The sequence below is a fragment of the Bufo bufo genome, chromosome 8 (genome assembly GCF_905171765.1).
Source record: "Bufo bufo chromosome 8, aBufBuf1.1, whole genome shotgun sequence".
Lineage (NCBI taxonomy): Eukaryota > Metazoa > Chordata > Amphibia > Anura > Bufonidae > Bufo > Bufo bufo.
Genome location: NC_053396.1, coordinates 70,546,326 through 70,558,838, shown reverse-complemented (window position 1 = coordinate 70,558,838; position 12,513 = coordinate 70,546,326). Strand labels below are relative to the sequence as shown.

Below are 12,513 nucleotides of genomic sequence, written 5' to 3'. Positions count from 1 at the left end.
CAGGAAGAAGGTAGCATTTAATAAAAAAAATGCAAGATGGCTGCATGTTAAAGGGGATGGCAGCTAACAAAATATCTGTGTATTCTAGTGCTCTTCAAAGAAGAAAGTGGGAGAATATACAGTGTTTCCATTGTCTGCAATCTGGACAGATAAAACGACTCTGTCCGCACAGAGATGTAAGGCGGGGTGGCTTTCAACCACACATACAATTGCAAAGACAGAGACCTGTTCCATTTGTGAGCCAACAGGCTACACATGAAACAGGGCTGCAAGACACCATTACAACAGATATCCCTACTGGGAATCTGTTATAATAGATTTGTGGTGGGGATCCCTAAAGATCTGGCCATAATATGTAACTCAGGGGTCCCCCATATACTGGCCAGAGCCTGCAACCAAAGTAAACCTATAATAGCCCCCAGTGCATGGTCACCAACACAGGGGGAGGGATTAGGTTTACTGTTGCAGAACCTTTTGTTTGTTTGTCCTCAGTGTGTAATGCAAATGTGATAGAGTTCTTATCTTTAATCTCTACACCCAGGTGTCTGTTGGGGGAGCGGTTAGGAATTTATGACTCTCTTTATTGTAGGGGTAAGACCATACAGCTCACAAACAGATGGTATTGTCCCTCAACCATGAGGAGACAATGGATTTTAGATGAGCTCTTTTGCTTGCATCAATTGGCAATACAGTTGGTTCATAAAAGATAACTTCTTGTACAATAGGACAGTTCAGTCTGGGAGTGCTCTTTTCATGTTGGGCAGGTACCTTAAAAAAAAATAATAATAATAATTTTTGGTGCCAAGGTCTGTTGCTCCCTTAACTTGGCTCAGAGTGTCATCATAAGGTCATGTAATTGCATATCTCCAGTGTGTCTTACTCAAGTAAACCCTGTGCTGTCAGCTTCTGAATTGGGTCACTAAAGAGTATGGAGAAATGGCAGTCTATCTCCCTGTCTGTCATTGGCACTTATAAGTAGGCGTTCAGTCAGGCCAAAACTGACTGGGCCCATTAACGGTAGTAACTAACTACCATGGATACATGGCGTGTAATTTGGGTGTGAGCCCACAAAGTCTGCGGCGCAGCCAGTAGGTTGTGGGGCATAGCTCTCCCTATTGGGGATTCTGCGAGGGAGTGGGTTGACCCCACAGTCATCCGCAGAGGCGCTTTGTATAAATTGCGACTGTCCAGTCAGACGCGGAACTTGGGCGCAGCCGTTGCAAGTGGGAGCTTCCACTGGGTTGTGATATATAGCCTCAATTTGTGATGTACCTACTAAGAGTGCCAAGTGTTATCTACAGATACTGTCAACAGGGGGAGGCCATGATATCTCCTGATGGATTTTCAGAACTGCAGCTGTTGAGGTGTGCTCCCCTGAGAAGCAGACTGTTGTGTTTTAATATGAGTTCAGGTGGAGAAATGCCCAGAGACACAATGATTTTCCTTGATCTAAGAAGATGACCAGACATCTGTACCCATCATGAAGCCACCAGATGATCCCAGATGAAATCCCAGATGAACATCTGAACCATCTATACACAAGAAGATGAATCAACCGATTGGCCAAAAATGCAACATAAATGAGCTTATAATGTATTGTGTTTATTCTAATTGTAAACGCTTCCACACACAGACCAGGCGTCCAACATAGTGTGCCGGTATACCGACAACAGGGGGCTATGTTAAAGGAAATATGACTTTCAGCCATAACTCATCCGGATGACCACACAAATATGCCTAATAATTGGACCCAGTGGTATTCACCCATTCAGTATGGCCAGTAGCAGTGTGTCCCTTGTTAGCATATCTAAGGCAGGAAGGGCACATTGTGAAAGCAGTTGAACAACATCCTCTTGACCAAGAGATGGGGGAAGATATTTGGGTGGTCCAAATGTTTTATCATCAATGCTGCTTGATTGTACACAGCCATCCAGAAATACAAAGATGTTAACCTATTATCTTTATTGGTGGGGGGGCTGGGACACAGGTCATATAGGTGAAAGTTGGGAGTGGGGCTGGGGCTTCTCTTCCTGGACACCGATGGATGCAGGAGCAAGCTAAGTTATATGTGTGCTTATGTGGGTATGTATATAAGTATAATATCCCATTAGACTTTATATGTGTACATATAGATATTTGCAGTATGCATGAGTCTCTATATGTACATGTACTAATGGTCAGGTACTGGATGTGAGTTAGTTAGAAGAGTAGATCCAGTAGACTGTATATTAGTGGACTCTGGATATACTGTATATGCATACACATTATTAGCCACATTTGCTTAGCATCCAGGGTGGGCAGGAACTGAGGTGGCTGTGTGTGGTGGTGTCCTCTATGTATTGTGTTATCTGTATCTTTATGTATAATGTCCATTGCTTTGTCATCTCTATGTTATCAGTAAACTACTCTTATACTGTATATAAGTATCTGTGAGGGTTGTGTGTTGCGCCTGGGGTATATGAAGGACTGGAAGAGGTGTAATTATACACAGAATAATCGGGTTGTATGGGAAACAAGGGCAACATGCTAGGAATAGAATAGAAGGGATGGAAAACGGAGATATACATAAATCTCCAATTTCCAAGAGGCAAAAACCACCTCTTCAATAACACATGTTTTGCCTATCATACTACCTATTAATCTTAGTGTCTAGTTTTAATATTATTTTAAGTTTGGGATTTCTAGTTTTCCCAATTTAAGTAATTAACATTGAAAAATCTTATTTTTTGCCTACTTTTACAAAACAGATCAAAGTGTGCAACCTCTAAATATCCAATCTTTTGGATCACTGAGACTCAGGGCGTAAGCAAATTCTGTTTACATTTTTTTTTTTTTCCATTACAAAATGAAACAACCTACTACACATGTATCGTAGTAACATCGTTTTATAAGGCTGAAAAAAGACATTTGTCCATCCAGTTCATCCTGTTATCCATCAAGTTGATCCAGCAATTATGGCAAGAGAGAGAATAGGGAGAGGCGCTCATAGGGTAGTAATCAACGATAATAAGCTTAGCAAAGTCGATGAAGTATGCTCACCTTTTGGTATTGTGCGTGTGTGGGCACAACGTCCGTAAGGGCAGACACACGCAGGGGGGTGGGGGGGGGGGGGGCCGTGCTGCCGGTACCCGTTCAATCCTTTTGGATGGAGTTGCCAAACCTCCTGAGGACTGTTGAGGAAGTGAAGAATGGTTTGTGTGCTAACACACGGTGTGGGTACCTCTTTGACGCACAAAGACGACCTCGATTCAGAGACTTTTGGTATAGATGCTATTTATTATTTTCAGTGGACAACGCGTTTCAGAGTTTATAACTCCTTTCTCAAGTCTGAAAAGATACAACAAGAAGGCCGAAGCCAAATGGATCCCCACACAGTTGGAGGGAAATAAATATACACAAAAAGAGGACTGTGATCAATAGAAGAGAATAAAATGGAAATAAAATAAATAATTCAATTAAAATAAAGTCAATGGATGTTAAATATTACACGTCATGGGCAGCTAGTAAACCTAGTAATAGCCCAAAAATAAATTCTCAGTAAAACAAGTATTCTAATAAATCCTAGTGGCATAAAATGAACGTACTCCAATATGTCCTAGTTGCATAAAATTAGCGAACAGCGTATCATAAAGTATATATGTGGCATAAAAGAAGTCCAATTACTGGACCATGATATGCATTAAAATCATCCTGATATCCCTGATATGGTTAGACATGGTGCTTATGTAATATAATATAGTATATTATAGCAACGTATAGTAGATTATGGGGGGGTGAATACGGGTATTAATAGAGTAAATTGGTGGTGCTTCTAAGATTCATTAGACCAGTCTGTGCCTTTAATTATTCATTGAACCGGTCTGTGCCTTTAAATGTTAGTTTGTACTGGAAAAAAGGGAAATATGGGGTTTACCTTGGGGACGCCAGCAGCAAGAGTGGCCAGATGGCTGCAGGAGGAAATATATAAATAATTAAATAACTGATGGCTGGCAGCAGAAAGCAACGTTAATAATTGTGGCAGTGATGTATACTGTAAACTTGGGTGTAGTGCAAGGCTGGCAGTGATGTATACTGTAAACTTGGGTATAGTACAAGGCTGGTGGACGGCTTACCTGGAGACTCCCTCTGGTGCGTGCTGCTGTGTGTGGCACCGCTCACCACGTGTGAAGGGATCCTCTCTGCATCGCTGTCAAGCTGGTGCGCTGGGAATCTCAGGCTGATACGCTGAGACAGCGCAGCTGGGCATGACAGGCTGACAGGATCTGATCGGGCTGTGTATCTGCAGCACTAAGGCCTCTTTCACACGAGCGTGTCCGGATAAGGTCCAGATGCGTTGCGGCAAACCCGCGCGAGTAGGTACACAAGGTACGTTTCGTTGTTCAGTTTTTATCGCGCGGGTGCAATGCGTTTTGCACGCGCGTGATAAAAAACTGAATGTGGTACCCAGACCCAAACATCTTTACAGAAGTTCAGGTTTGGGTTCAAGGTTGTGTAGATTGTATTATTTTCCCTTATAACATGGTTATGCATAGTACAATAAGGCTCGAGGGGTTAAAAAAATATCAAATATATTTTTACTCACCTTAATCCACTTGTTCGCGCAGCCGGCATCTCTTCTGTCTTGTTCTGTGAGGAATAGGACCTTCGATAACGTCACTCCGCTCATCACATGGTCCGTCACATGATCCAAATGTTTTTTAGTTTTTTTTTTATGTATTCCTTACTTTTTTTTAACATGTGAAACCTTTTATTTTTTATTTTTTTTAACACTTTATTTTTTTATTTTACACTTTTCGTCCCCCATAAGGTCATACAAGACCTTTTTTTTGCTTCACTTTTTTTTTTTTTTTACTGTTGATTTCTCCTGTAACTGGGGCTGACATAGTAGTCCCAGTTACAGAAGAAATACACCCCCCAGAGAGGCTGTACAGCGCAATACAGCGCAATACAGACCATTCAAGGCCGTGTGCATGAGGCCTTTAACTGTGAAAGGAAGCACAGGATTTGGAGCTTTGCTTTCTAAGGCTTCATGCACATGGCCGTATCATTTTTGCAGTCTGCAAAACATACTGTAGATTCCGACATGCCACCATTTTGTTAAACTCCTGTATAAATGTCCTGTCCTTGTCCACATCTTTTTTTACGAGGCTGCAGAATAGACTTAAAGAGGACCTTTCATCAGCATCAAGTATGTAAACTGAATATACATACATGGAGAGCGGCGCCCAGGGATCCCCCTGCACTTACTATTATCCCCGGGCGCCGCTCCGTTCTCCGGTTACAGGCTCCGGTAAAGTCATAGTTAGGCTCCACCCATTTGAGCCTGCCGGCGTCTCTTTCTCCTATGTTGTAGCGCTGGCCAATCGCAGCGCTCAGCTCTTAGCCATGCTATGAGCTGAGCGCTGCGATTGGCCAGCGCTACAACATAGGAGAAAGAGACGCCGGCAGGCTCAAATGGGTGGAGCCTAACTATGACTTTACCGGAGCCTGTAACCGGAGAACGGAGCGGCGCCCGGGGATAATAGTAAGTGCAGGGGGATCCCTGGGCGCCGCTCTCCATGTATGTATATTCAGTTTACATACTTGATGCTGATGAAAGGTCCTCTTTAAGGATGCGGCCCCATTGAAACAAATGAGTCCACATCTGATCAGCAGAAAATGCGGATCGGATGCAGACCAAAAATACAGTTATGTGCAAGGGGCCTAATACAGTATCAGTACAATGTATCTATAGAATAAAAGTAGGGTGAGCACTCAACAAATGGCGTTTGGAAATTAAAAGTTTAATTAAACACTAAAATAATGTTAAAATACTAAAATACATACAAAATGAAGGATGAATGTGTATATACGATTTCATGCATTCAACACACAACAATTCGCATGGATAGGCAATTGTCCCACTAAGTATGGGCAGTCTCTCTATAGGACAATATAATATAAAGTGCGTAGTTGTTAAATGTAATATAGATGTCCTGTATAGGTTTGGTGTTCCCCTACTAAAGCGTCTCTCTCAACACTCATGTGCTGGTTGATGATAGATGGTATGTCTTCAGTGATGTCACCCAATATCGTATTATATATATTTTTTATATTTGTTCGGCTTTACACTCGCTGATTCAAATCTTGTGGTGCCGGTCATGCCGGTGTTTGGGCAGATTATGGAGGCAACTGTGTCTTACCTTCCTCGTGTCTGTCCCAAGTCTTCCTCTAGTTTCGCGAGGGCAACGCAGGACACAGTTGATGTGGTTCTGCACGCTCCTTCGCTGACTCACCGACTTCTTGCGGGAGTTGAGGCTCTCTTCCGGTTTAGTCCGTCCACGTGACTTGTATCCAGCGCAACAGGCACAACAAAGAGTCTGTTTTTTCCAGGTATTTCTTGTGGTTATTAGATTTCTCGCATGGCCATGCAAGTTACTGCGGAGATATTTTCTTCTTTACTAAAGCGATCCAGTCCAGACGCGTTTCGGGAACTCTCCTTCCCTTCATCAGTGGTATCGCATCTGTAGCAGTCTCTGCCTTTTATACCCACAGTCTAAATCAAAACTGTGGATTCCTGGATTTTACTGGACCATAAATGCCCTGTTGCGTTTTATATGCGTTTTTTGTGCGTTTTTTTCGCACTTATGCGTTTTTTGCAATATGGATTCCTTTTCTCATTCTAAAGCCCTTGTGTAGAGGAAAATATTGTCCAAAATTGCATGGGTGAGTTATTCGCAATCCAAACTTTGCTTTTTCAATTTTCGATAGAAATAAGAGGAATTGTATGGATGGGTATAAAATCACCTAATTATTACACACTATAACCCTTAGTGTATTATTGTACACACTAAAAATCATAAAAACTGTAAAAATTCATAAAAACTTATTAGAATAAAATGAACATTCATATTATTACGGATTTTAGCAGAAATGCACATTAGGTTCTGTTGCTTAACAATTCATATTATAAATGATGCAAGACAGTTCTCTATTAAATATAGAATATAAAATATAAAGTATTTCTATAAAATATTTCTATAAAATCTTTTTATAAAATATTTTTTTCATAAGGGTCTTTTTTCATAAAAGTCTTCCATAAAAATCCTTCATAGGGAATTTCTCCTGGAAATTTTTTCTTTAATGAATTGTTTTTTTCATAGAGGTATTTTATAAAATACTTAATTTTCCATATTGATTGTTAAGTTTAGTTGGGGCTGATAGGTCCTACATAAAAGACACAACACATATTATCCAAATATTAGAGGACTTGGAGGTAGAGTCGGGGTGGATTATGGGTACACTAGATGTACAATCGTTATATACGGCAATTAGTCATAACCAAGGAATGTCAGCGGTGAAGAATGAATTAATTAGGGAAGGAATCTTGGAACAACCTCATATAGAATTTATAATAGAGAGTATTGAATATATTCTTACCCATAATTATTTTTATTTTGAGGGAGATTATTATTTACAGAAATGTGGGACCGCCATGGGGACCAGATTCGCCCCGAGCTATGCTAATCTATTTCTGGCAGAATGGGAACACAATAACATTGTGCCAAGGTTAGGGGCGGATCTGGCCTTATGGCGTCGTTTCATTGACGACATTATCTTTATTTGGAAAGGAGGGAGTGAAGAATTACAGTTATTCCTTAGAGAAATTAATCAGAATATACTGAACTTAAAATTCACCTCAAATATGTCAGATGAAACAGAATTCTTGGATTTAAAAATAAGAAAAGAAGGGACAAAATATATCTGCAATACTTTCTTTAAACCGGTATCCAAGAACAGTTTCATACAATTCTCAAGTTGTCATGAAAATGTGCAGCATGCAAAATCAATTCTACACCAAGGAAAACAACATCAGTTTCCTCTACTCAAAACTCTTATAGGTGGAATATCAAAGATTGTCTAACATGCAATACCGCCAGAGTTATCTACCTCATCCAATGTCCATGCAATAGACAGTATATAGGCAGAACTAAACGCCCATTAAAAACTAGACTGTCTGAACACATAGCCAATATAAAGAAAGGCTGTGAAAAACACTGTCTATCAAAACATTTTAGGGAAGTGCATAATAAAGATCCAACCAATTTAATATTTATGGCATTGGAGAGGGGTAGATAAACACTGGCGAGGGGGCAACTACATCAAGCAGATGTCAAAAATTGAGTCGCGCCGTATTTATGAATTTGGATCCATGTTACCTGCTGGCTTGAATGCCAAGTTGGAACTATTTGGATTTCTGTAGGGTGGTGGCCCGATATCCGACTCTCATGCCACAGTTAGGCCGCATTCGGCACTGTGTCATGGACTCGGATCCGGATCCCCATACCTTTCAGGTCCAACCAATCTATCAGCCCCAACTAAACTTAACAATCAATATGGAAAATTAAGTATTTTATAAAAGACCTCTATGAAAAAAACAATTCATTAAAGAAAAAATTTCCATGAGAAATTCCCTATGAAGGATTTTTATGGCAGACTTTTATGAAAAAAGACCCTTATGAAAAAAATATTTTATAAAAAGATTTTATAGAAATATTTTATAAAAATACTTTATATTTTATATTCTATATTTTATAGAGAACTGTGTTGCATCATTTATAATATGAATTGTTAAGCAACAGAACCTAATGTGCATTTCTGCTAAAATCCGTAATAATATGAATGTTCATTTTATTCTAATAAGTTTTTATGAATTTTCACAGTTTTTATGATTTTTAGTGTGTACAATAATACACTAAGGGTTATAGTGTGTAATAATTAGGTGATTTTATACCATACAATCCCTCTTATTTCTATCGAAAATTGAAAAAGCTAAGTTTGGATTGCGAATAAATCACCCATGCAATCTTGGACAATATTTTCCTCTACACAAGGGCTTTTAGAATGAGAAAAGGAATCCATATTGCAAAAAACGCATAAGTGCGAAAAAAACGCACAAAAAAAGCATATAAAACGCAACAGGGCATTTATGGTCCAGTAAAATCCAGGAATCCACAGTTTTGATTTAGACTGTGGGTATCAAAGGCGGAGACTGCTACAGATGCGATACCACTGATGAAGGGAAGGAGAGTTCCCGAAACTCGTCTGGGCTGGATCGCTTTAGTAAAGAAGAAAATATCTCCACAGTAACTTGCATGGCCATGCGAGAAATCTAATAACCACAAGAAATACCTGGAAAAAACAGACTCTTTGTTGTGCCTGTTGCGCTGGATACAAGTCACGTGGACGGACTAAACCGGAAGAGAGCCTCAACTCCCGCAAGAAGTCGGTGAGTCAGCGAAGGAGCGTGCAGAGCCACATCAACTGTGTCCTGCGTTGCCCTCGCGAAACTAGAGGAAGACTTGGGACAGACACGAGGAAGGTAAGACACAGTTGCCTCCGTAATCTGCCCAAACACCGGCATGACCGGCACCACAAAATTTGAATCAGAGAGTGTAAAGTCGAACAAATATAAAAAATATATATAATACAATATTGGGTGACATCACTGAAGACATACCATCTATCATCAACCAGCACATGAGTGTTGAGAGAGACGCTTTAGTAGGGGAACACCAAACCTATACAGGACATCTATATTACATTTAACAACTACGCACTTTATATTATATTGTCCTATAGAGAGACTGCCCATACTTAGTGGGACAATTGCCTATCCATGCGAATTGTTGTGTGTTGAATGTATGAAATCGTATATACACATTTATCCTTCATTTTGTATGTATTTTAGTATTTTAACATTATTTTAGTGTTTAATTAAACTTTTAATTTCCAAACGCCATTTGTTGAGTGCTCACCCTACTTTTATTTTATAGATACTGATTTTTGACCAGAGGGTGGGTGTCCCTCTTGCGGGTTAGCAGCACCAATTCAATAATTTCATCCTGAGTGAGCCACCATCTTTGAACATCAGTACAATGTAGTATTATGAAATGAGCAAGGACAAACATTTCGGATCTATAAATAAAATGATGCTAAATGTTGGATTTTCTAAAGCATTCTTGCTTGTCTGTAACAAAAAAAAATTTGTTTGTTTTTTCTGCCAGGTCTTCCCATCTCTCAAATTTCTGGTTCCCTGCTTGTGGTACTTGCACATAAACTAGACACGATGACCCCTGGAGTGAAAGATTTCCGGGATATAGGAATTGATTTAGGGGTTCAGCCACATCATGTGGATCGCATGACAGGATTTACGGCATTGCACGATCACCTGTCCTCCAACATCTCGTGTACACTACAGCACTTGGTGCACACTCTTCAGAGACTACAGCGCAGAGACGCCTTGGCCTTGATTTGCTCACATTTCAGCCAGTAGTGATCTGCTGATGGTTGATTAATCTTTCGAAAAGCTGCTTCACTCTACTTGTGGTATCATTTTACTACACCCACTGGAATTACGGTAAGCCTACGACGGATTGCAAAGGATCCAAGGCTGCAGTAGGAATAGTTGAAGAGCAATTGCTGATACCTTGGTCAGCTTCTTGGATGACCTTGATTCCACAAGAACTTCTGTTTCAAAGCGATAGTCCATGTGCTGGGTCAAGAAGAATGCTGAACCACTTTCTTTGGAATCAGTTCTGTGTTTTGACTGAAGAGTAATACTCCCAACTCCTAATGTTGCTGCATGGAATAAAGTCACAGTGAACAAGTATAAAATGATACAAATGAATGTTATTCCCTTGGGTGTTGCATCTGATCAGTGGTATGATCATTATCATATATTATAATATCACAATGGCACAAATGCATATTGGGGCAGACTTAATTAATCCTGTCCAGTGTAATTTTAGACCAGTCTAAAAATGTGCCAGATTAATCAATCTATTTAGTGGTTAACTTTTCCCCATAATAGTGGCGCACAATGGTGCGTCTTAAAGAACACCTGTCACCCCTCCGGACACGTCAGTTTTAGTTATTATTTGCATTCCCCATGTAATATCATTTCTGGAGCATCTAAGCTTATAACTCTACATTGGGTCATTCCTCTGTTATCTCTACTATGAATGAATTGAAAGCAGCTTGCCGTAAAGGTACAGTTGGGTGCTACCAGTTGGGGGGGTGTCCTTGCACAGTCTGACACTGACAGCACTGATTGGACAGAGTCAAATATACCCGCTACTGGTAACACCCAGCAGTATCTTTACTGCACACTGCTCGCAATGTATCTGTAAACTTCTAGCAGGAATAATAAAGGAATGGCACAATGTATAATACTCCAGGATTGGTATTACATGGCGAATGCAAGTAGTTACTAAAAGAGACATGTCAGGAGGGGTGACAGGTCCTCTTTAAGCTACTCCCATTCATGCTATGAAGAAAATGCTAGTTATAATAATAAGTGTATTATGATTGGTTGCCAGTTTCTAAGTTCCCCATTTCTCTGCAGTTGTATTAAAGAATTGCTGATTTTATTGATATTTTAGGTTCATACATAGCTTTGTGCAGACAATTTGGTGTGGATTCTGCACCAAAAAGCTGGCTGGCGGCTGCAGGTGTGCTTCTTGCTGGCTAGGCCTCACTTGATCTGCCCATAGGCTTGTGCCCACCCAAATCTTCACCAGCCTATGGCTGGCCACTTTGAGGTACTTATAGCACCTTCAAAGGTGCATGAGCATTAGGTTCCAGTTCGCTAGTTCCTGCCTGTGATGTTTACATTTATTTACCTGTGTAGTGACTCTAGCCTGTTTCCTGGATTTTGACCAGTCACTGCTTGTCCTGACTTCTGCCTGACCTCCTTACTGAACCTGATCTGCCTGCCTTGACCTCAGCCTGTCCTTGACTACAGTTTTGCCTGATCCCTTGGTGCTCCACACTGGTGTCTCTTGGCCCCCATTGGTTAGCAGTCCCTTGAACAGAGACTACTTTGAATGATAGCAGCCTAGTGGTCCAGATCCCTGTATAGGCATTAAAGGATGATTAACAGGAGGACCACTTAGATAATGCCCTTGGGAGTAGACCCATGCCAAATCTGTTTAAGTGACACAGTGGGTCCACACCTGCCAAATAACAAAAGGAAATGTCCTTTCTTGGCATAGTCGCAGCCATAACCCCTAAACCATTAAATACATTATGAGGCGGATTCCGCATGGCCACCTGGATGCATTTTGGCGCAGAATCCATGCAAAATTCTGCCTGCACAAAATGCTGTGTGAGAGGCCTATTATGCAAATGACAAAAATGTTTATTACAGCATGGAATATGTGCAGTTAGTATTTTCTCATGCCTTCCATTGTCCATGAGATGGCAGTCTATTCCTGCACACAGTATTGTATTATACCTGAAGTAAGTGTCAGGCATGCTATTATTCTCCTTTACTACACACTATATTAAATGCAACTTGTAATAATTTGACATAAGCAGCATGTGGCATTTTATAACCTTTTTATAGCTGTGGTCTAAAAATGTACTTGTCCTTTCATTGCCTTTTTTCAGATGTGGAGATAAATGCACTGTGATGAAGTATTATTTCTTGGTACATGAATAAATTGACATTTAAAATTTCTATTTAAATGA

General features: G+C 40.3%; 1 protein-coding gene across 1 annotated transcript in view; it reads left to right on the top strand.

Moving 5' to 3' along the window:
• EDA2R (ectodysplasin A2 receptor) overlaps positions 1 to 11,216 on the top strand; it is a 235,331-nt gene extending 224,115 nt beyond the window's left edge. Inside the window, exon 10 of the mRNA XM_040405782.1 lies at positions 10,047 to 11,216. Coding sequence (XP_040261716.1) covers positions 10,047 to 10,315 — 269 coding nt within the window. The 3' untranslated portion in view covers positions 10,316 to 11,216. The remainder of the gene's footprint in view (positions 1 to 10,046) is intronic.
• The last annotated feature ends 1,297 nt before the right edge of the window (positions 11,217 to 12,513 follow it).